Source organism: Lagopus leucura, unplaced genomic scaffold (assembly GCF_019238085.1).
Source record: "Lagopus leucura isolate 7727_CA_CO unplaced genomic scaffold, USGS_WTPT01 Super-Scaffold_100001, whole genome shotgun sequence".
NCBI lineage: Eukaryota > Metazoa > Chordata > Aves > Galliformes > Phasianidae > Lagopus > Lagopus leucura.
In genome coordinates, this window is record NW_024962262.1 from 79729605 (window position 1) to 79747342 (window position 17738).

The following is a 17738-nucleotide window of genomic DNA, read 5'->3' on the forward strand; positions in this document are numbered from 1 at the left end:
CTATTGGTCAGTATCTGTACCATCTCCAATTCTCTGCAATTGTATGTGAAAAAGTGACTCATTATTTTGGCTGATAAACATTTTAAATATAAGAGGGCAAATATTAATGATTGTTTATTAAAGCTCTGTCATTAGATCACTTTTTTACACATTTGATGATGTCATTAATGTCTGACAATTGGTCTTCTGAGATATGAATCCATACTGCTAGCTGATGGCCAGCTTTTTGCCCACAAGGAGGTCCTCCACAAGGAGGACCCCCATATCATGCTCCGCAAGTCTACTCTCCATGAGTTCTTTCAATCTGTACACATATCTGGGATTGCCCCCAACTCAAGAGCAATGTTGAATCCCATTAAGCTTACGTAAGCCAACTTCTCAAGCTTCACCAAGCCCCATTGAATGTCATCCCTTCCTTCTGTTGTATCAACTGCACCACTTAGCTTGTGTCCTCTGTAAACTTGCCAGCAGTGCACTTAATATGTGAAAAATCTGGGAAAAGGGACTTTTACATATTTGGACAGCAGTGTGGTTCTAGTCTGTCCCCTGATGAAATAGTTCTGTTTTTCTTGATTGCAATTAGACCTGTCATTTGCAAAATTCAGTGATTGTCTCTCCAAAAACATACAAAATTGAGCCAAATACAAAAGTATATGCAAGAGCAACATGCTTACAAGGATAAACTTACGCTATCACTGTCTCTAGAACAAGTCTTATGGAAACTGAAATAAAGTCTTTGTGTTACTTTTGTGGAAGTCTGACAACAGAAGTAAGAGAACGGAAAAGCAGTGTGTTCAGAGATGCATGCAGTACCATTCACTTGCACGTAGAGAAGGAAAACAAGAACCTAAACTTTTTTTTCTTTAAATATCATAAAGACAAGTATCTTCAGGCATGTTAAATAGCTGCAACTCTTTTACAGATTAGTAGTAGCACTTATATTAATTTTCTTAATATCTCAAAAATCTTAACCATTGATTTATTGTTGCAAAATCAACTCCCATTGTACAAGACTGAGATGCAGATTTATACTGGCATAAGCCCATTTTACTTTTTCTCTTTCTTCCTTCTCTATCACATTTATTAAGTCCAACAATGCTAAGACTTCTTTCAGCTGGTTCAGCAAAAATGAACTTTTCCCCACATTTGGCTGTAAAATAAGAATTAAGCTTAGTGAGGCAGAGTTCTCAAAGTGGCCATGGCCAGTTCTTCTTAAATATATCGAGAGGTTTACATTTCCAAAAGAATTATGCTTATTCATGATCTTTGCAGCCAAAGGACACATATTAATTTCATTAGCCTACAGGTCTATAAAAATAAAAAGATAAAAGCATTGCCATTAAGTGAATTTTAGAAGAAAAGCAGATTTTTCTTCACATGTTATTTTTCCATGAAATATTGAGATTCTGATATGGGAGCATAATTTGACAATAAATACTTTCTATGGTATAAAATATAATTTTTTTTAAAGGTGGATTTGGAAAATCTTGTTCTCATCTAGCCATGCAAAGTGATTTCTATGGAAAATCTGGCATCAGCTGTTGCCAGTTAATATGTTTAGAAATCATATTCTTTTCCATATATGTTACACAGCAGTCTGTGCTGACTGTCAAATGAATAATTTTATATGGATATTAAAAATTTAGACGCTGATCAGTTGTCTTGCCTTAAATAAGACTTCCACAAAATAAACTGCACCATTAAAAATACACTTTGAACACAGAAATAATTATAGCTTTATATTTACTCTATATGTGATATATATTCCCTTCTATTTATCTAAAAAAAGTCTTTATTCTGAAAAAGAGATAAAAGGAAAGGGGAAGCAAGGAAATAGAAAACAGAATTAGAGCAGAAGAGCAATAGGAAAAGGTCCTCTGTATTATTCAATCAATTTTATTTTATGGTAAACTGGATGATCTGCATTGAAGATCAATATAACCTAGTAATTATAATTTCCTTCTCCTTTTCTGTTCTCCTTTAGGAGCTTGTGCACCAGAAGAATATCAGTGTCGTAGTGGAGAGTGCATACCATTGGATAACCTTTGTGATAAGCTACCTCAGTGTGAAGATGGCTCTGACGAAGAAAAATGCAGTGAGTTTCCCTTCATACATAGAAAAAGGATGCATCTATATTTAGTAGGTGTTACCTAGGCAAACAGGCACAATAACACAGCTTGTGTGAACTACTGCAACTGCATGCAAGACATGCAAATTTACACATCAATATCTGTTGGCTTTGTCAGGGATAGAAAAGCAAAATCACATTTCTGAGTCAATGTATGTAATCTGGTGGAAATTTCTGTTAAAGGTAGAAAGTTGCTCTATGCTTAAACCAGTGACTGCTTATAATGACCCCAAAATATAATGAAAACTCATTACATGCTATCCCCTACATCCGTTTCAGATTTCCAAATTTTATCACTTTTTCCTGCAAGTAATTTGAGATTAATAGCAGTATAAATGCTGCAGTGTGGGGTAAGGGTTAAATCTTCTTGACAGAAACTCTCAAATACTTCTGTGAGTGGGAAGTCAAACTGCGTCATGTGGCACCCTCCAGACTGCTTGGACTCCATCTTATGTAGGCATTGCCACAGGGTGAAGACATGGCACAGCTGCAAAAGTGGCATCTGTTGTTCACTGCGAATGTGCAGATTCCTACAACAGGAAAAGCAACAGCTACTGTTGCTTAATCTTCTAATAAAATGGCCATTTCCAAAATTTAGGTTTACAACATATGGCTTCATTTCATATAACATGGAAATAATATTCCCTAAACAACAACTTAAATGTAAAACTGATGTTAAAATCATGTTGGGCCTACAGCAAAAACCAAATTTCTGTTCCTGATAAAGTGCTTTTCTGACACTGTATTATGGAGCACTAATGGGAAAGTTAAAAGCAGGCTTTTAAGCTATGTACATCATCATCTGCCTTTGTTTTAAGGAGGACTTCTGTGCTTGAGATATGTCCTTAGATGTATGCTGACAGTTCTTATTGATTTCAACATCTTTTATATATATGTGTGTGTATGAAAGCCCAAATTCAGCCTTCATATTAATGCTTTAACTATTTTGTTGCAATAATATCCTGCCTTTTAAAACGAACAAAATAAAATTCACTTCAGCTTTTTCTTAAGCAAAGAGGACTGGAAAGTCTTGTTCCAGACGTTGCTAAAGATCTGGAGAAGTTACTATCACCTACTTTAACATTTTGTACGCTTTCCCAAAGATTTATTTTGCCATGGGTTGTCTTTTCCTTCTTATCAAATTACCTCACATTAAAGGATTGGCAGAATTGTTTCCAAAAACCCATTTAATCCAAAAGTTGGCTGAATCAATCTAATCTTTAAAATAAAATGAAAATTTAATTAGACACCATCACATTGAGTCTTTTCAGTGTCCAAAATACCTGCTCCTTTTCCTGAATTTCAATTTTTTATCATACCTGACATTTTAAACTTGACAAACTGGCATTTTCAAATACTTCCAACTTTTGAAACTCCCCATGGGCAGCAAAGGGAAAACATAACATATGTCTTCATATGGAAAGTAGTAAAATATATGAACTTTTGAATTAAATTTTGAATTAAACTTTTGAGTGCTGGGTAAGTCTTTTATGGCTTAACAGAAGTGTGTTTGGAGATGAATGTAGAAGTGATGAGGAGAAAGGAAGAGGAATTATAGTTCAAGTAGGAGAGAGGAAAGGTGTCAAAAATAATTTGGAGAAATCTCAAACTGCATGCAATTCTGAGATTTTTAATAGTACTCCAAAATCTAGCATGATTGAAGTTTACCATTAATCTACTCCCATATATCACTTCATTCATGTGCTCTGAGTTTCAAAGAGGCATTCCTAAATATTTGTTTGTTTGTTTGTTTGTTAGTTTATAGGAAGGCTTTAATTATTAGGGAAAAAGCAGTGGAAAATAGTTTTCTGGAGAGCTAGTATTATTTTAAAAAATCAGTAACCAGTAAATTACAAATACCTTGTGTTTTTTTCTTCCTTACTTCATGCTGGCAATAACCATTACTTGTTTCAAATGCAGTTTTAGCTCATGCTATAGACAGGATTCTGTTGACCTTCCACTCCAACTTCCTCAGTCACCATGCCAATAGCATAAAATTTTTCACCACATTATTGATGGTTTTACAAATTTTTTTTTCTGAACACTCTCTTTTGGAAAACTTTTGATGGAAATACTGGTTTTCAGAGAAATGTATTGCTATTACTATTATTTTAACTTAAGCTGCAGTGAAAGCAAAAGTTCTCATAGCAACTGAAACTGGATAATCCTATTTTTCAGTTAGCTCTGTTTTAAAACTTTATTTCCAGTTATCATTACTGACCATTGTATAGCTAAAACTTCACAAGCGGTTGGAAATTACATAGTGCTGGCTAAGAATAAATATTGTTTAGAGTAGATGGAAAATGTACTATTTGCTGTCTTTTCACGAGACACTTGCAAAATACAAGCTATGAAACTGTCCTGTGGCAGAAATATAGAAGAAGATAATGTTTCCTCCCCATAGGAATGCAATATCCTGAACATGCTGGGTTTATTACTGCTGCAGTGCATCTTAACATCTTTACTTCTTTTGTTCTTTGCTAGCAATAATAAATCTGTGCATACTGCCTTGTTTTTCATTGGGGGTGGTTTTCCTTTGTATTTTAATCACTTATCTAAAATGCTTCTGTCCATTTTGGTCTACAGTGAGATTGCTTAATGGTTCTGCAAGCACTGAAGGACTGGTACAGGTCAGGATCGGGAAGGTATGGCACCTGGCATGTGCAGCTGATTGGAATGAAAAGATTTCAGACAGTGTTTGCCAGCAGCTGGGATTAGGGTGAGTGAAAATATTAAATGCTCTTGTAACTTGTTTGAAGTTTTGCTGAGTTTGTGAATTTGTGTTTTTCTCATCATTTTAGTGGTATTGTTACCACCCATAAAAACCGAAACAAATATACTTTTCTGTAGTAAATGAAGCTCCAAATCAGTGAACAAATTTGTACGTGTCACAATGCTTATTTTTACATCATTCATCACTGTATTGCTAACTCTGAAAACAGCAGATTAAATATGAGTACACATATAGGAGAACACTGTGAGTCTCATGTGAAAGCATTAGTCTTTTATCACTGTGTCATCATTTATGTCTTCATTTTTGCGAGAACAGCACAAAATCAAATCTTGAGAAAACAGGATCCTTGGCTACTTTACTGTCATGCTGATGTTCATTTCAAGTAAATTCAAGATAACCACTTGAGTATCCTGTAACTGGGCTCCCAATACATTTCATACCTATCATTAAACATGAGTTGTTGGGGTAGGAAACTATTTCACTTGAGGTGTGTTTGCGGCTGGAGGAAGGAGGGAAGCATATGATTGAAAAAGCAGATTTGTCTTCAGATGCTGCTATTCAGCGGAATTTCCAGGGAAGAGGCGAGGAGAGTTTAGTGCAGAAGTGTTGTATTTTTACAGAAATTTATGGCCCAAATTCTGGCCCCACTTACACTGTATGAAATTTCACTGCCATCCAATGAATAATAAATGTCTTTCCTACAGTGCTGAGGTTTTTAGAGAATGTAATTTACTCAAGTAATAATCAAATAAAATTCTTAGCTTGCAGTTTATTATGTTGCTCTCCAACAAAAGTAAGATGCTTGCAAATGCCTGTCTCATAAATTAACTGTAGAAATGGAAAAATAAAGAGGGCTAGGAAAAAAGACAAAACGTTATTTGAAAGCATTTTCAATCATCCAATGAATATGTACTGTTTTATTTTTATTTCTTTTGGTTAAGTGTACTTTTGTGCTACACAAAAGTGTGCTTTTGTGTACATATCAGATGCACAAATCCTATTTGTAATATTGGTATGTAGTTATCTTTTTTATGCATGTATATAAGGATACAGGAAGTATGACTAAGTGTTCTTTGAGTCAGATGCCTCATCCATTTACAATGGCCATTAGCCTTCTTCCTCTCCCTCTTTCTCCCTCCCTGCCTGTCATTGCCTCTTTTTCCTCTATGACTTTTGAATTCTAGTTTTTTTGTGGTCTAATGGTTTAGTTTATATTTAAATAATTGATAGGCTTCATTGAACTTTGTTTTCCATGGCACTTTCTATTAACATTTTAAAATTACTTATGCTGTTGTCTCAGTAACATTCTGTATTAATGTATTTTAGAGTTTGTCTCTATAATAATGTCAAATATTCCTGTCCAAAGAAATTCTTTCAAGTTTCTTGGTTAGTTCTTTTTAATTGCATTGCTCAGATTTTTACCTGTTCGCATTGTTTTTTAAAAAATAGTGTTTTTATAACTAAATTGCATCACCTCTGATATCCTGGGTGCTACTTCTGTTAAAAATCCTGATAGCAGAATGAAACTTTCACACAAATCTAGAAATCCCTTAAATATCACACTATTTATACTTTCTTTGAATCTATCTCCTTGTTGCAGCATATTTGTTAACGATTAGCACCACATTTGTTAGTAAATGAATGTTTGTAATAGTAGGTCCTTGATAGGCTGTATCTCATGCTGCTCTACTGAATAATTAGGTTATTCAGTAGAGGTTATTTTTATTTTCTATTTGCATGATTTCTTATAAAAATATTGTGTGCACATCAGCAGTTAGGAAATAGTTGTTCTTCATATGAATGCACATGTGAACAAAGCCTTTCTTTTATACTAAAGAAAGTGTTCACTATTGACAATTTGCTGCAATTCTTTAGTATTGTTTTCCTGTTTGTCATAAAATCAGTGGACAAAGCAGAAACACTACCCTGTGACTTAAGCATAAATAAAACAAATTACAAATATCCTGCAGCCTGAAAATTAAATAATAGAATGAAAAATCTGTAAATATATTTTCTTCAAATAAGCATGTGGATTTTTATTTTTATTTTTTAGATAAGAGAAAAAATTGTAGTTATTGAACAAATGGCATTATTATTCAGAATAATTATTCAGAAATGTACCACTTCATTTGAATCTTTCCTAACATTTGGTACTGCTTATTGTTTACTGATCAAATCAGGGACATAGATAGAGACTGAAACCGTAAATACCTCTGTAGATCTGTGTGTAAGAAACTTATCCAAAATTATTCTGTAAATTCTGGCTAGTGAGGGCTACTTAATTCGTAGGTTAACCTCCTTAAGGCCATTTTTGTCATAGCCTTCAATACTTCTAATAAATCATTTTCATTAACAGTAGATCCCCAGTGAAAACTCAAATTACGCATCACCTTTAGGATCTGGCCCATGGTGTTAATCTTTCTTCCTTTTGAAATGATAAGAAGCGAGATTACTAGAGCTAAAATCTATCATAATATTCTATTATCATTCCCTCTAATTAAAAACTAACTGTACTTTGAATGCTAATCAGTTCTAGCAAAGCAATCTTATTAGAACACTTTGTCTTGAGTACACCATATGTATGTGTTGGATAATGCCTTGAATCAAGGAATATTTAAGAGCTGTGACTTGGAATTGCTGCATAATAATACATAATAATATATTGCTGTTACTAAACTGCATTGCTCCAGGAAAAGTATATGATTTCTTCTACTTACAGAAACACTCACCATTTATCAATACATTAATTGAAAGAAGAGCAGCTTGGTTTTGCAATCACTGATAACATTTAGGAATCTCCAGCTGTGTGTATCTCAGGAATTCAAAGAATACAAATAAATCAAATGAAATTACCAAAGGTTTTCTCAAAAAAGCACTTTAGATTTTATTTCAGAAAGATGAGGAAGCTAAATAAAGTCCCTATTGTTAAAGGAAAGATCATAGAAGATCCAGCCTGTAATCCAGAAATTTCAGCATTTAAGTAGCTTGCTGCAAAAATAATACCTTGTATTTATTTCCACAGAAACTATAACAGCTAAAGAAACTAAAGAGCACAATAGCACTACTTGATAGAGCAAATTCACAGCTATAAAACACTTTCAACACAGTCACCATTATTAGCTGTGCATTTTTGTCATCGATGAACAAGAGCCTGCATGCTGCACTCATAAAAAATCTGCACCAGCAGTATCAATCCACTGTTGCTATCGCCACTTCTGAAATGTACCACCCAGCACCTCACCGTGCTCACATCCGATGTTTGGTTTCCATAAACGTTCAGCAAGAGTCAACAAATATCAATGGATGGCATTTTTTTCCACATAGAGAAATTTAATGACACACCTTCACATCATCCACACTTCCATGCCAGACACCATTTTGTCAGACTGCCCCTCTACTGCCAACTGTCGCATGGCAACAACATATAATGGGATACTGTCAAGAAGCTTCAGTCTTTATTGCCATACCACCACAATCTGTCCCCATATATTTAAGATTCAGTATTGCAAACCATTCACTGTGGCACAAAAGAGGATAAACTCATAATTTACTTTCATTAAAATAATTGTTTTCTCTCCATTGTAGCACTGGAGTTCTTAGGATAAGGTGAATGAAGTTAGGCAAGTCACATTTTAATCTGTGAAAGTTTTAATCACACATCTCCAGATAATTCCACAAACATCATCATTTCCCAGACAGTCCTCCACCAATAAAACAGGATAAATTTCTAAAAATACCTATGTGTGTCTTTTCCTTCCAGGAATTCAAATATGTCATCAACTGTATTATTCACTGGAGATGGTCCATTTGTCGACATCACTGAAGTAGTTAATCAGAGCCTAATATTTACAAAAAAGTGAGTAGAGTGAGGTTGCTTCCTCATACTAAGGAAAAATGCAAGTGCAGTGACTATGATTTATACAATAATTTCCAGCTTAAGTTTATCTGAAGACTAATGTGATTCTGTATGAGGTCTGGACCATAGAAATAGGTTTTATTCTGTGTCTACTGCTGAATTGTATGTCATCATATTTGTTTCATTATCACTCATATCATTGTGCAGTTCACTTTTCCACCTTCCATTCTTGTTTGCCTATTGCAAATTTTAAATGAGATGCTTGATGTATTTTTAGCATTCGGTATAATTTTATGCAATATTTTTATATATTTATTGTGAAAATTATTAATACTGTTACTTTTACATTTCTTTTTACATGCACATTTTGTTTGAAAATGCTATTTATAAAATGTTTCTTATCTAGAGATCTCTGAACTATGAATACATCAATATCACTCTTGGTTCTCCCTAAAATCAACAGAGAAAAAAAAAGTATTTCCAAATTCTAATTTGTCTAGCTATCTTTTCTGGAATAAGATGAATCACATTTTGTAATCCATTGACTTTATTGATAAGACACGTAGGACAACAGCTGTATCTATGTTTAGACAAATTAATTTAGTTCAAAAAATGTTTCCACGTGCCATTCTCATGTCATGTCTCCATATTTATCATTAGATGAAATGATCCTTGGAATGCGTTACATCCTTATCTTCCTCAGTCCAAATAACACCTGAAGTGATTCTGAAAAGTCATACAAACTGTCAGTCAGTGTTTCTTGTAGATTAAATGAAAATATAATGTTTGCCCAGGATTACTTTCTCAGGAAATACCGGGTTTAAGTACACCTCTACAAATTAGAACGGATTGCCACCATCAAATAAAACACTATATAATGACTTCAGTTACTGAGTTTCTGCTTATAAGAAGGTTTGTAACAAACATTATCCTGGAATCCTACTACAAGCATGGACGCAGAAAATTACTGTATAATTGTTAAAATGATGAAATTATATGGATGATGTCAAGAGTCCATGTTCTTTCAGGTTTCCTTTATGAGCACACCACATGGTAGCAAAGCAGGTAGAACTCTTAATTTGATATGCTGTATTATTTCTATATTTAAAAAAAAAAATCCATTGTTTGCTCCAGTTATACTCTGTTAATCCCAACATTTATCATTTTTACTGGTGGCGAAAGGATATTTTACAATTGAGATACTGCAAGTTACCTTTCATGTTTTTCTTGACTACATGTCTAAATAAGGATAACCACAAGAGATCTTAACAGCAGTAATTTAAAGATGTCTTCTGTTAATATCTCTTAAACACTTAAAGATAATTGATGCAGGAGTGAATGGAATAAGTTCATTAATCTTAGTTGTATTTCTGTTGATGAAATGGGTATCTAGATAGATATTCTTCATCTAGAAAACTGATAGGAATCATTTTACAGGGTAACACCATTAAAGTCTCACATGCTTTTGTTGTGTGTATGTTAGAATGATCACATAGATTTGATAATTAAAAAATCAAATTGGTAATCAAATTTTAAAAAGCTATTTCTCACATTGCCTTTGGTCTTAGTTTCAAGAGTAACTGCCATGAATGTAAAGGGTCATACAGATACCTGAAAGCTGTAGTACGGAAACAGCATAACTGTTCTCTGATGCCATTAGGTAATGGATTTCTTGGCAGAATTGCTTTGTATGGGCCAAAATTCTGCTTTGAAGATACACATGAGCAGATGCTACAGGCATATTTTTTTTTGCGATTCCTAAGTGAGACCATACTCATAGATTTAAGATTTCTTCCCAGCATGCTCCTTCACAGATAATGCTCACAGAGTTACGTAGGATGGGCATTTAGCACATGTAGTGTGACTCTACTGCCTTTTGGACTCTGAGCAAACCAAGGGGTAACTGAGGACTGATAAATTGAAATGCAGGCAAGGAAATGGTTTTCATACTGGAAACTTACTCCAAATAGACAAAAAAGTGGACTCCCATAAAGTACCTTCTACTAAGCAATCAGTAGGTACCGATGGTGGGAGATAGACCCCAATTTCAACATAAAAATAGGGACAAATCTGACAAGCTGAGTATTAGATTGGCTAGTTTGTATGATACAATACAGAGCTGGAGGCATATTTCACCCTCTTACACTCACCATAATGAAGATTTAATTAGACAGGGATGGAGAGGAAGGTTACATGTTCTCACTTGCTGGGCTGTCACTCATTATTTCTCTCACAAAAAATGCCAAATTTTAGTGCAACCATAGTGAGGGATGCATAATGCTATATTCTGCTTAAAGAATGCTTCCTTTTATCTCTTTGAAAAAAATGAAGTGGAAATGCATACTGTGACCTAGCCCTTAGCTGACTTTTTTTTCTTTCTGATATATTTCTGTGTATCCAATTTAAATTGCTAGCACACACGCTGTCCCAAGTGTTCAGATTCATTACAAGCTATGAAGATAATCTTAAAACCTCTAGGTATCAGAAATGCTTGAGTAGTTTTGATCTGTGGTTTCATGCTCTTCAGGCTCTGGCTTTATATCTCTGCTAAATAATTCCTTCCCCTCTATATGCAGCTATATATTTTATTGTGCACTATAATCTTAGTAAAAAAGATACAGTGATATCGAACTAACCATTTCAAAATTCTTTGGTTACACTGATCTCTAGTGGTAAGTTATTAAAACTTCTCAAAAGGTAAAATAAATGCAGTATGCAGTTACAGTTTTATTTAGAATCTGTCATGAATGAAGCTAATGTACATTTATATATATGAAAGAGTTACTTGGTATGCAGATACTTGTGATTTAATTATACTTTCCTTCTAGAGAACTTTGTTTAAACAACCTGGTGATTCATCTGCAGTGTAACATTAAACGTAAGTACATTTACCCTGGGAATGTTTCACGCAGAAATCAGATTGTTCAGTCCATAAAGCCTAATGTTTATAGTTTGAATTGAAAGGTTAGGAAATGGACTATAAAAGCCGTGCTTGTAATGATATAAACACAGCAAAATTTACAATCTTCACTTGTTTTCAGAGTTAAGTATACAGTGGAGACGGGTCGATACTGAAAGCAAATATATACAAAAATTTAAGATCTGAGGATATAAAACATCTAAATCCAAGTTACGAAGTTGCATCTTGATTTCAGCTATAAAATGGCAAACTTTTCTCCACAGTAATAATATTTTTGAATAGCAGGTCAGGTAGTACCAAGACTATTTTTCCAAGAATTTAACTACTCAAATAAAGCATATCATGTTCTTCTACAAATTTGCATTTATTTATTTAAAATACATATATGCATTTATTTTAGCTTGTGGAAAACGCCTGGAAATTGAGAACAAAGGAACAAGGATTGTAGGTGGAAGTGATGCCAGAAGAGAGGCTTGGCCTTGGATTGTCTCACTCCGTTTTAATTCCAGACCCGTTTGTGGAGCCTCCCTTGTCAATGAGGAATGGCTGGTGACAGCAGCACACTGTGTATATGGGTAACTTTCACTGTACTCATAAGTTAATGCATTCTGATGCTCCCACAACATGCAAGTACCTAAATGGTGGATATCTGTCAGTAAAGTTGGGCTGAAGTATAATCTTGAGTCATTGGTCAATCACAGAGCAAATCACACTTTCAAAGGATCATATTGAAACCATTGGTAGGAGGTACTTTTTAGGTGTTTGAAATGAAATTATTACAGATTCACAAATGCATTTTTGTCTCCACTGACTGCAGTGCATCCTGCTGACTTGTTGAGATGGCCAGATGACATCCATACCATGTCTTTTTCATTTTAAGAAAGCACATGAAACATTTGCTTTATGTGCAGATTGACTAAGGATGTATCAGATAATGAATAATTTGTGATTCTAATATAAAAACTTAATAACTACTTCACTGTTAAATTACTATGTTTGAATCACGTAAAGCTCTGCTACGTACAAGTAAATCCTCAGTCCTTATTTTAAAGCAGACAGTCATAGAAACCAAGAGCCATTTTCTGAACAATGAACATTTAAAATACATGGTATTAATACTGAGCATTTTTACTTTACCTATAAGCAATGTGGGCCTCCATTACTCACAGGAATCTCTGTTAGTGGTTAGAGGATGGTATGTAGTGGTTAAAGGATTAAGTATCTAAGAAAGGTAAATTCATTTTTTCCCATTCCACCTGTTAAGTATCACAGATTGATCAAGATCTACTGTGCATAATTGGAATGAACCTTGATTCATAAATATTGATCAGGCAGTATTGCAATGTCCTCCAGATAGCATTGTTTGTACCACAAAGAAGTGATGCATATAAATATTTTCTAAGATTTGCTTCCATAATGTCTGTAATAGAAACTAGTACTGAAGAAGACACTCAGAAACTGCAATAGCAAAAGACAAACGTTATTATTCAAAACTATAGTAGATTTTTCATTATGAATAGCTAAATAATAATACTGGGGAGGCTATGCCGGTATAAGAATGACTCCTCATTCCATTACAGGAGTATATTCCACACAAAGCCCTTGAAATGAGGGGGATCAAGCCATGTTAGGTTGCACATGACAAATCCACACTTACATTGATGCTTCCTTTTCACCTATTTCACTTTTCTATTTTCACTTAGATATCATTTTATTGTGTTGAATTTGCTGGAGTTTTTCCTTTAAGCAACAGTTTATATTTTTAGCTCTTAATTCTGAATAGTTAACTGAAATGCTAATTTTGAACAAGGTAGCCTCCAGATGTCAGTCAAAAAGATAAACAGAAACCAATTCCATACATCAAGCAGACTGAAATAATGTTTTAGAATAAAAACGAACTTGATTAAAAAACTAGCAAATGCATGCGTTCACTAGCTTAGAAACCTCAGAAAGCTTAGTTTCAAACCAGCATAGATGGCTCAGAAAAAAAAAAACAAAAACAAAAACAAAAACAAAAAAACAAGCATGTAGATTTATGCCATAGCTGTCTGAACATATTTTTTTCAACTTAGATAAAAAACTAAGGGACCAATTTTCTGAGTCAATGAGCTGAAGTACTTTCTACTACAACATTGTAATCTATTATTCTTCAGATAGTTCCATAATTTTCTAACTAGGACCAATGCTAATTGCATTGTGGGCAGTCAGCAGTATTCTTTCCAATGCTAAAATGACATAGTGATTTAATTAATGTATCTTATTCCACTGCACTGCTGTATGATTAATTCTTCTAAATAACGCATATAAGCTTAAAATCAAAAGTCAATCACATACTACAGTATGAATGTTTAAGATAATATAACTACCACAAAATTGTATGGACATCTACTACATTATCCTATTAACTGAGGGGAAATTGAAAGCATGCTACTTATTATAATGAGTTTAAAGATTAGCATTTTATCTAACATATTTTTCAGAATGTTCATTAATCATTCATAATTATGAATATTCCTTGCAACTTCCAGGAGGCAATTACAACCATCTACATGGAAAGCAGTTCTTGGCTTATATGACCAGTCGAATATGACAGACACTTTAACGGTAGTTCAAAACATTGATCAAATAGTTATAAATCCTCACTATAACAAACTTACAAAAGACAGTGATATTGCTCTGATGCATCTTCAGAACAAAGTTCAATATACAGGTAAGTAAGTGAGTTTGTATTTTTCCACAAAACGTATATATTGCTTAAACCCTAAATATGCTAACCATGATGGAGTGAATGGCTGTACATTTTGTACAGTCTAATTATTCTTGAGTTCATCCACTACTTCCTGGTTATTGTGTCCCAAAAATGAATTTGAACTAGTGAATACTTTCTTTTGTAACTTCATAAAAAAAAACAGAATGAAGAAAAGAGATTGAAATTGATTGCTTATTTTGCATTCACAGATTACATACATCCTATCTGCTTACCGCAAGAAAATCAACAGTTTCTACCAGGAATTAACTGTTCCATTGCTGGCTGGGGTGCTATTAGATATGAAGGTGGGTAAATTATGCTGGGAAAATTTGCTCCTGATTCCACAGAAGCTGCTAAGGTCAAACAGGTTAGAGATATGCCCTTCTAGAAAAAAGTTTTCTACTATTCCACTCCCCCACCATTTCTTCTCTAAAGAAATAAAGTTACAACATATTTATTAGAAAAAATATATACATCTCCAATCATTAAATTAATAAAAGAACTTATTGCATCTCCTTAGTAGTTATGAGGACTACTTTTCTCAGTTTACAGAATATGAACATCTTATTTCCAGATAACTGGGGAGATGAAGGGATCAGAAAGAACAAAGATTCATGTTTCTGACAGTGTTCAAATTATTTTCCCCAGAAGCCAAGAATACTGAGTGTAGTGTGAAATGTACTTTCTGTTTCTATATCACATGCTCCAAATTTGGAGTCTCTATAAAATAATAAACATGCAAATTCACTTTCATGGTTGCTTGTACATATTTGTATCCATATTTTCAGAGTAGAATTGTATTTAAAGTTTTAAGTAAGAACTTGTAATAGAAATGCTTATAAAAACTAGATATATGCAATCAAAGATATGCAACGAATAGCGTGGAAATACTGGAAAATCCAAGCTTCTAAGCCTTTAATAAGCTCTTAGATCTCTCTACAGTAAGTTCATAGTCATTGATTTTAGTAACTTTCATTTAATTACAACCAAATTCAGTCCCATTACGCAAATGAAAGACAGGATTCAGTTAATGAGCACCATTTAATCAGTGATTGTGTTACAGGGGCATAAACCTGAATAATACAGTAGTCTGGCAGGGCTTCCTGCTGTTCAGTAACATGCCTACATGTTGGAACAAGAACAAAGCTATCACTGTTCTGAACATGTTATACATATTTAATGCAGCACGTAAATGTACTCTGTATTTTCATCAGGTCCCACTTCAAATATATTGCAAGAAGCAGAGGTTCCTCTCATTTTAAATGAAAAATGCCAGGAATGGTTGCCAGAATATACTATTACTGAGAATATGATCTGTGCAGGCTATGACATGGGAGGTGTAGATTCCTGTCAGGTAAGAATAAATGGCTAATTCTCACTGCTAGCACATAGCACATCTAATTATGGAGTAAAGTGCTCTTTGATACTCCAGTCATTAAAACCAGATGGTCACTGTCTATGAATATTATTTTTATGCTCAATATTTAGCTCTTTATCAGAATACATGTTGTAAAGATAAAAGTCTATTTTGTATGATCTCAATGCAAACAACAGTGGAAGGAGATAAATATGTGGACTGGATGTTTTATGCACTGAGCTTTGAATAATTACTGCTGAGGAAGGAGGAAGACTTTTAGCAAAAAGTAAGGTACAGAGAAATGCATAACAAATAGGTCAAAAAAATCTCAAAAATTCTTCTCACGGTGAAAGGGGTAGAGCAATGATGTATTTCCCCAGAATATGTAGGCTTTAGAAACATTTCATAAGTGGACACCACAGTATTTTGGAGAAGCTGCCTTTCTGCACTTATCTTACAGGCTACTTCCTGGGGCTGTTTCTCACGTCTGTCCATTCTATCTCTGCTCATTATGTAACACTTCTCTTTAAGAGCACAGTGTTGATCAACACTTAATCTTTCTTCCAGCAATGTGGAATCCATGGCATGGAGACTGGTTCTCCTCAGATCTGATAAAGAGCATCCTCACATAACTCCTCTTACTTTATTATCACAACCCTAAATCTTTATCATGCACAGTGAGTTTGGCTACGTTAGTCAAGCAGGAATGTATGCAAGCCTATTTGATTTGCCTTTTTCTCAATATCTGTGATTCCTCATCTGTTTTTGTTTTTCGTCCCTCAAACTGGAAAAAAAAAAATTGTAGCACTATAAGTTGATACAGAGCACAAGTGACCAGCACTGTGATCAATGACCATTCAACCATAAGCAAAGAGGAGCAAGCGAGTCCTGATACTACTTTGTCCTCTAGGCTGCTGTCACAGCCTTTGAACTTTTGTGGATGCCCTAGAGTTATAGACAGAAGTATTTTAATGACTGAGTTCCCACAGAAGTCTCCCCTAAAGCTCTCTTCATAGGGTCATGAAAAGACAACAATAATACTAGTTGAATTAACTTGCTTCAAACCAAACAATAAAAAATAATCATTGTTTTCTTTCTCATCGAAGCAAGACATTCATAGCTACTCAGGCAGTAGAATGAATAAAATTTGGTCCCCACACTCTATTGCATGGGTATCCAACCTTCTGACTTGCCTGGCCCGCAATAAGCAGAAAGGAATGTAATGGGCCACATGTAAAATATATAATAAAGTTAACATAAATAAGTAACAAGAAATATTTTTAATGTATTTTTTATTAAAATGTTAAAACACACTACAAAAACATAAAAAAAAAACTAATAGGATGTTTGCCCTTGTTTTTGTGAAACTAATGCATCACTCTAGTTCAAGGGCAGTGACTGGCATTCCTAGTGAGTTCTCAAGGTGCTCATCAGAGATTTTTTATGAAATGTTACCCTTCCTGTGCTTCATCCTTGACAATAATTGTTCACAATTGTACTTACTGCCAAAAAGCGATGACATGAACAAGGCATGACTGTGAAGTGAGATCTATTTTTATTGGATAAAATGGGTCTTATAAAAGCCTGATAAAGAGACATGACCAAATTTAATTTTGAGTTGAAGGTCTGATTGTAACTCTGTATATTTCATTGAAAATTTGCAGGTAATGTACTTATGTAAACTCAAAGTAGAGTCACAATATACAAAAAAAAAAAAAAAAGATTTTTTTTTGGAAATCTGGAAACCTATTCCTAAAACTCTCTCAAAAAGGAAAGCACATCCACATATTTTTCACTGTTCACAGGACTGTGTATAGCCAGTGTATCGAAATGCATGAAATAATTTGCCGTAATTTGAGCTTGCCATAACTTTCATTTCAAATGCTATTATGGATTGAAATGCAGCACAGATATGTTGATACACGTCTTGAAGACACATGTTTAACTAATTTAAATGAGCACCAAAATCCACCAAAAATGCTAAATCTGTGAGC

General features: G+C 34.1%; 1 protein-coding gene across 1 annotated transcript in view; it reads left to right on the plus strand.

Moving 5' to 3' along the window:
* The window catches only part of TMPRSS15 (transmembrane serine protease 15), a 52377-nt gene that overhangs the window by 32225 nt on the left and 2414 nt on the right, over positions 1-17738 (plus strand). Inside the window, exons 20-27 of the mRNA XM_042866824.1 lie at positions 1985-2095; positions 4715-4847; positions 8623-8718; positions 11547-11596; positions 12039-12213; positions 14167-14348; positions 14597-14692; positions 15602-15741. Of these exons, the coding sequence (XP_042722758.1) occupies positions 1985-2095; positions 4715-4847; positions 8623-8718; positions 11547-11596; positions 12039-12213; positions 14167-14348; positions 14597-14692; positions 15602-15741 (983 nt within the window). The remainder of the gene's footprint in view (positions 1-1984; positions 2096-4714; positions 4848-8622; positions 8719-11546; positions 11597-12038; positions 12214-14166; positions 14349-14596; positions 14693-15601; positions 15742-17738) is intronic.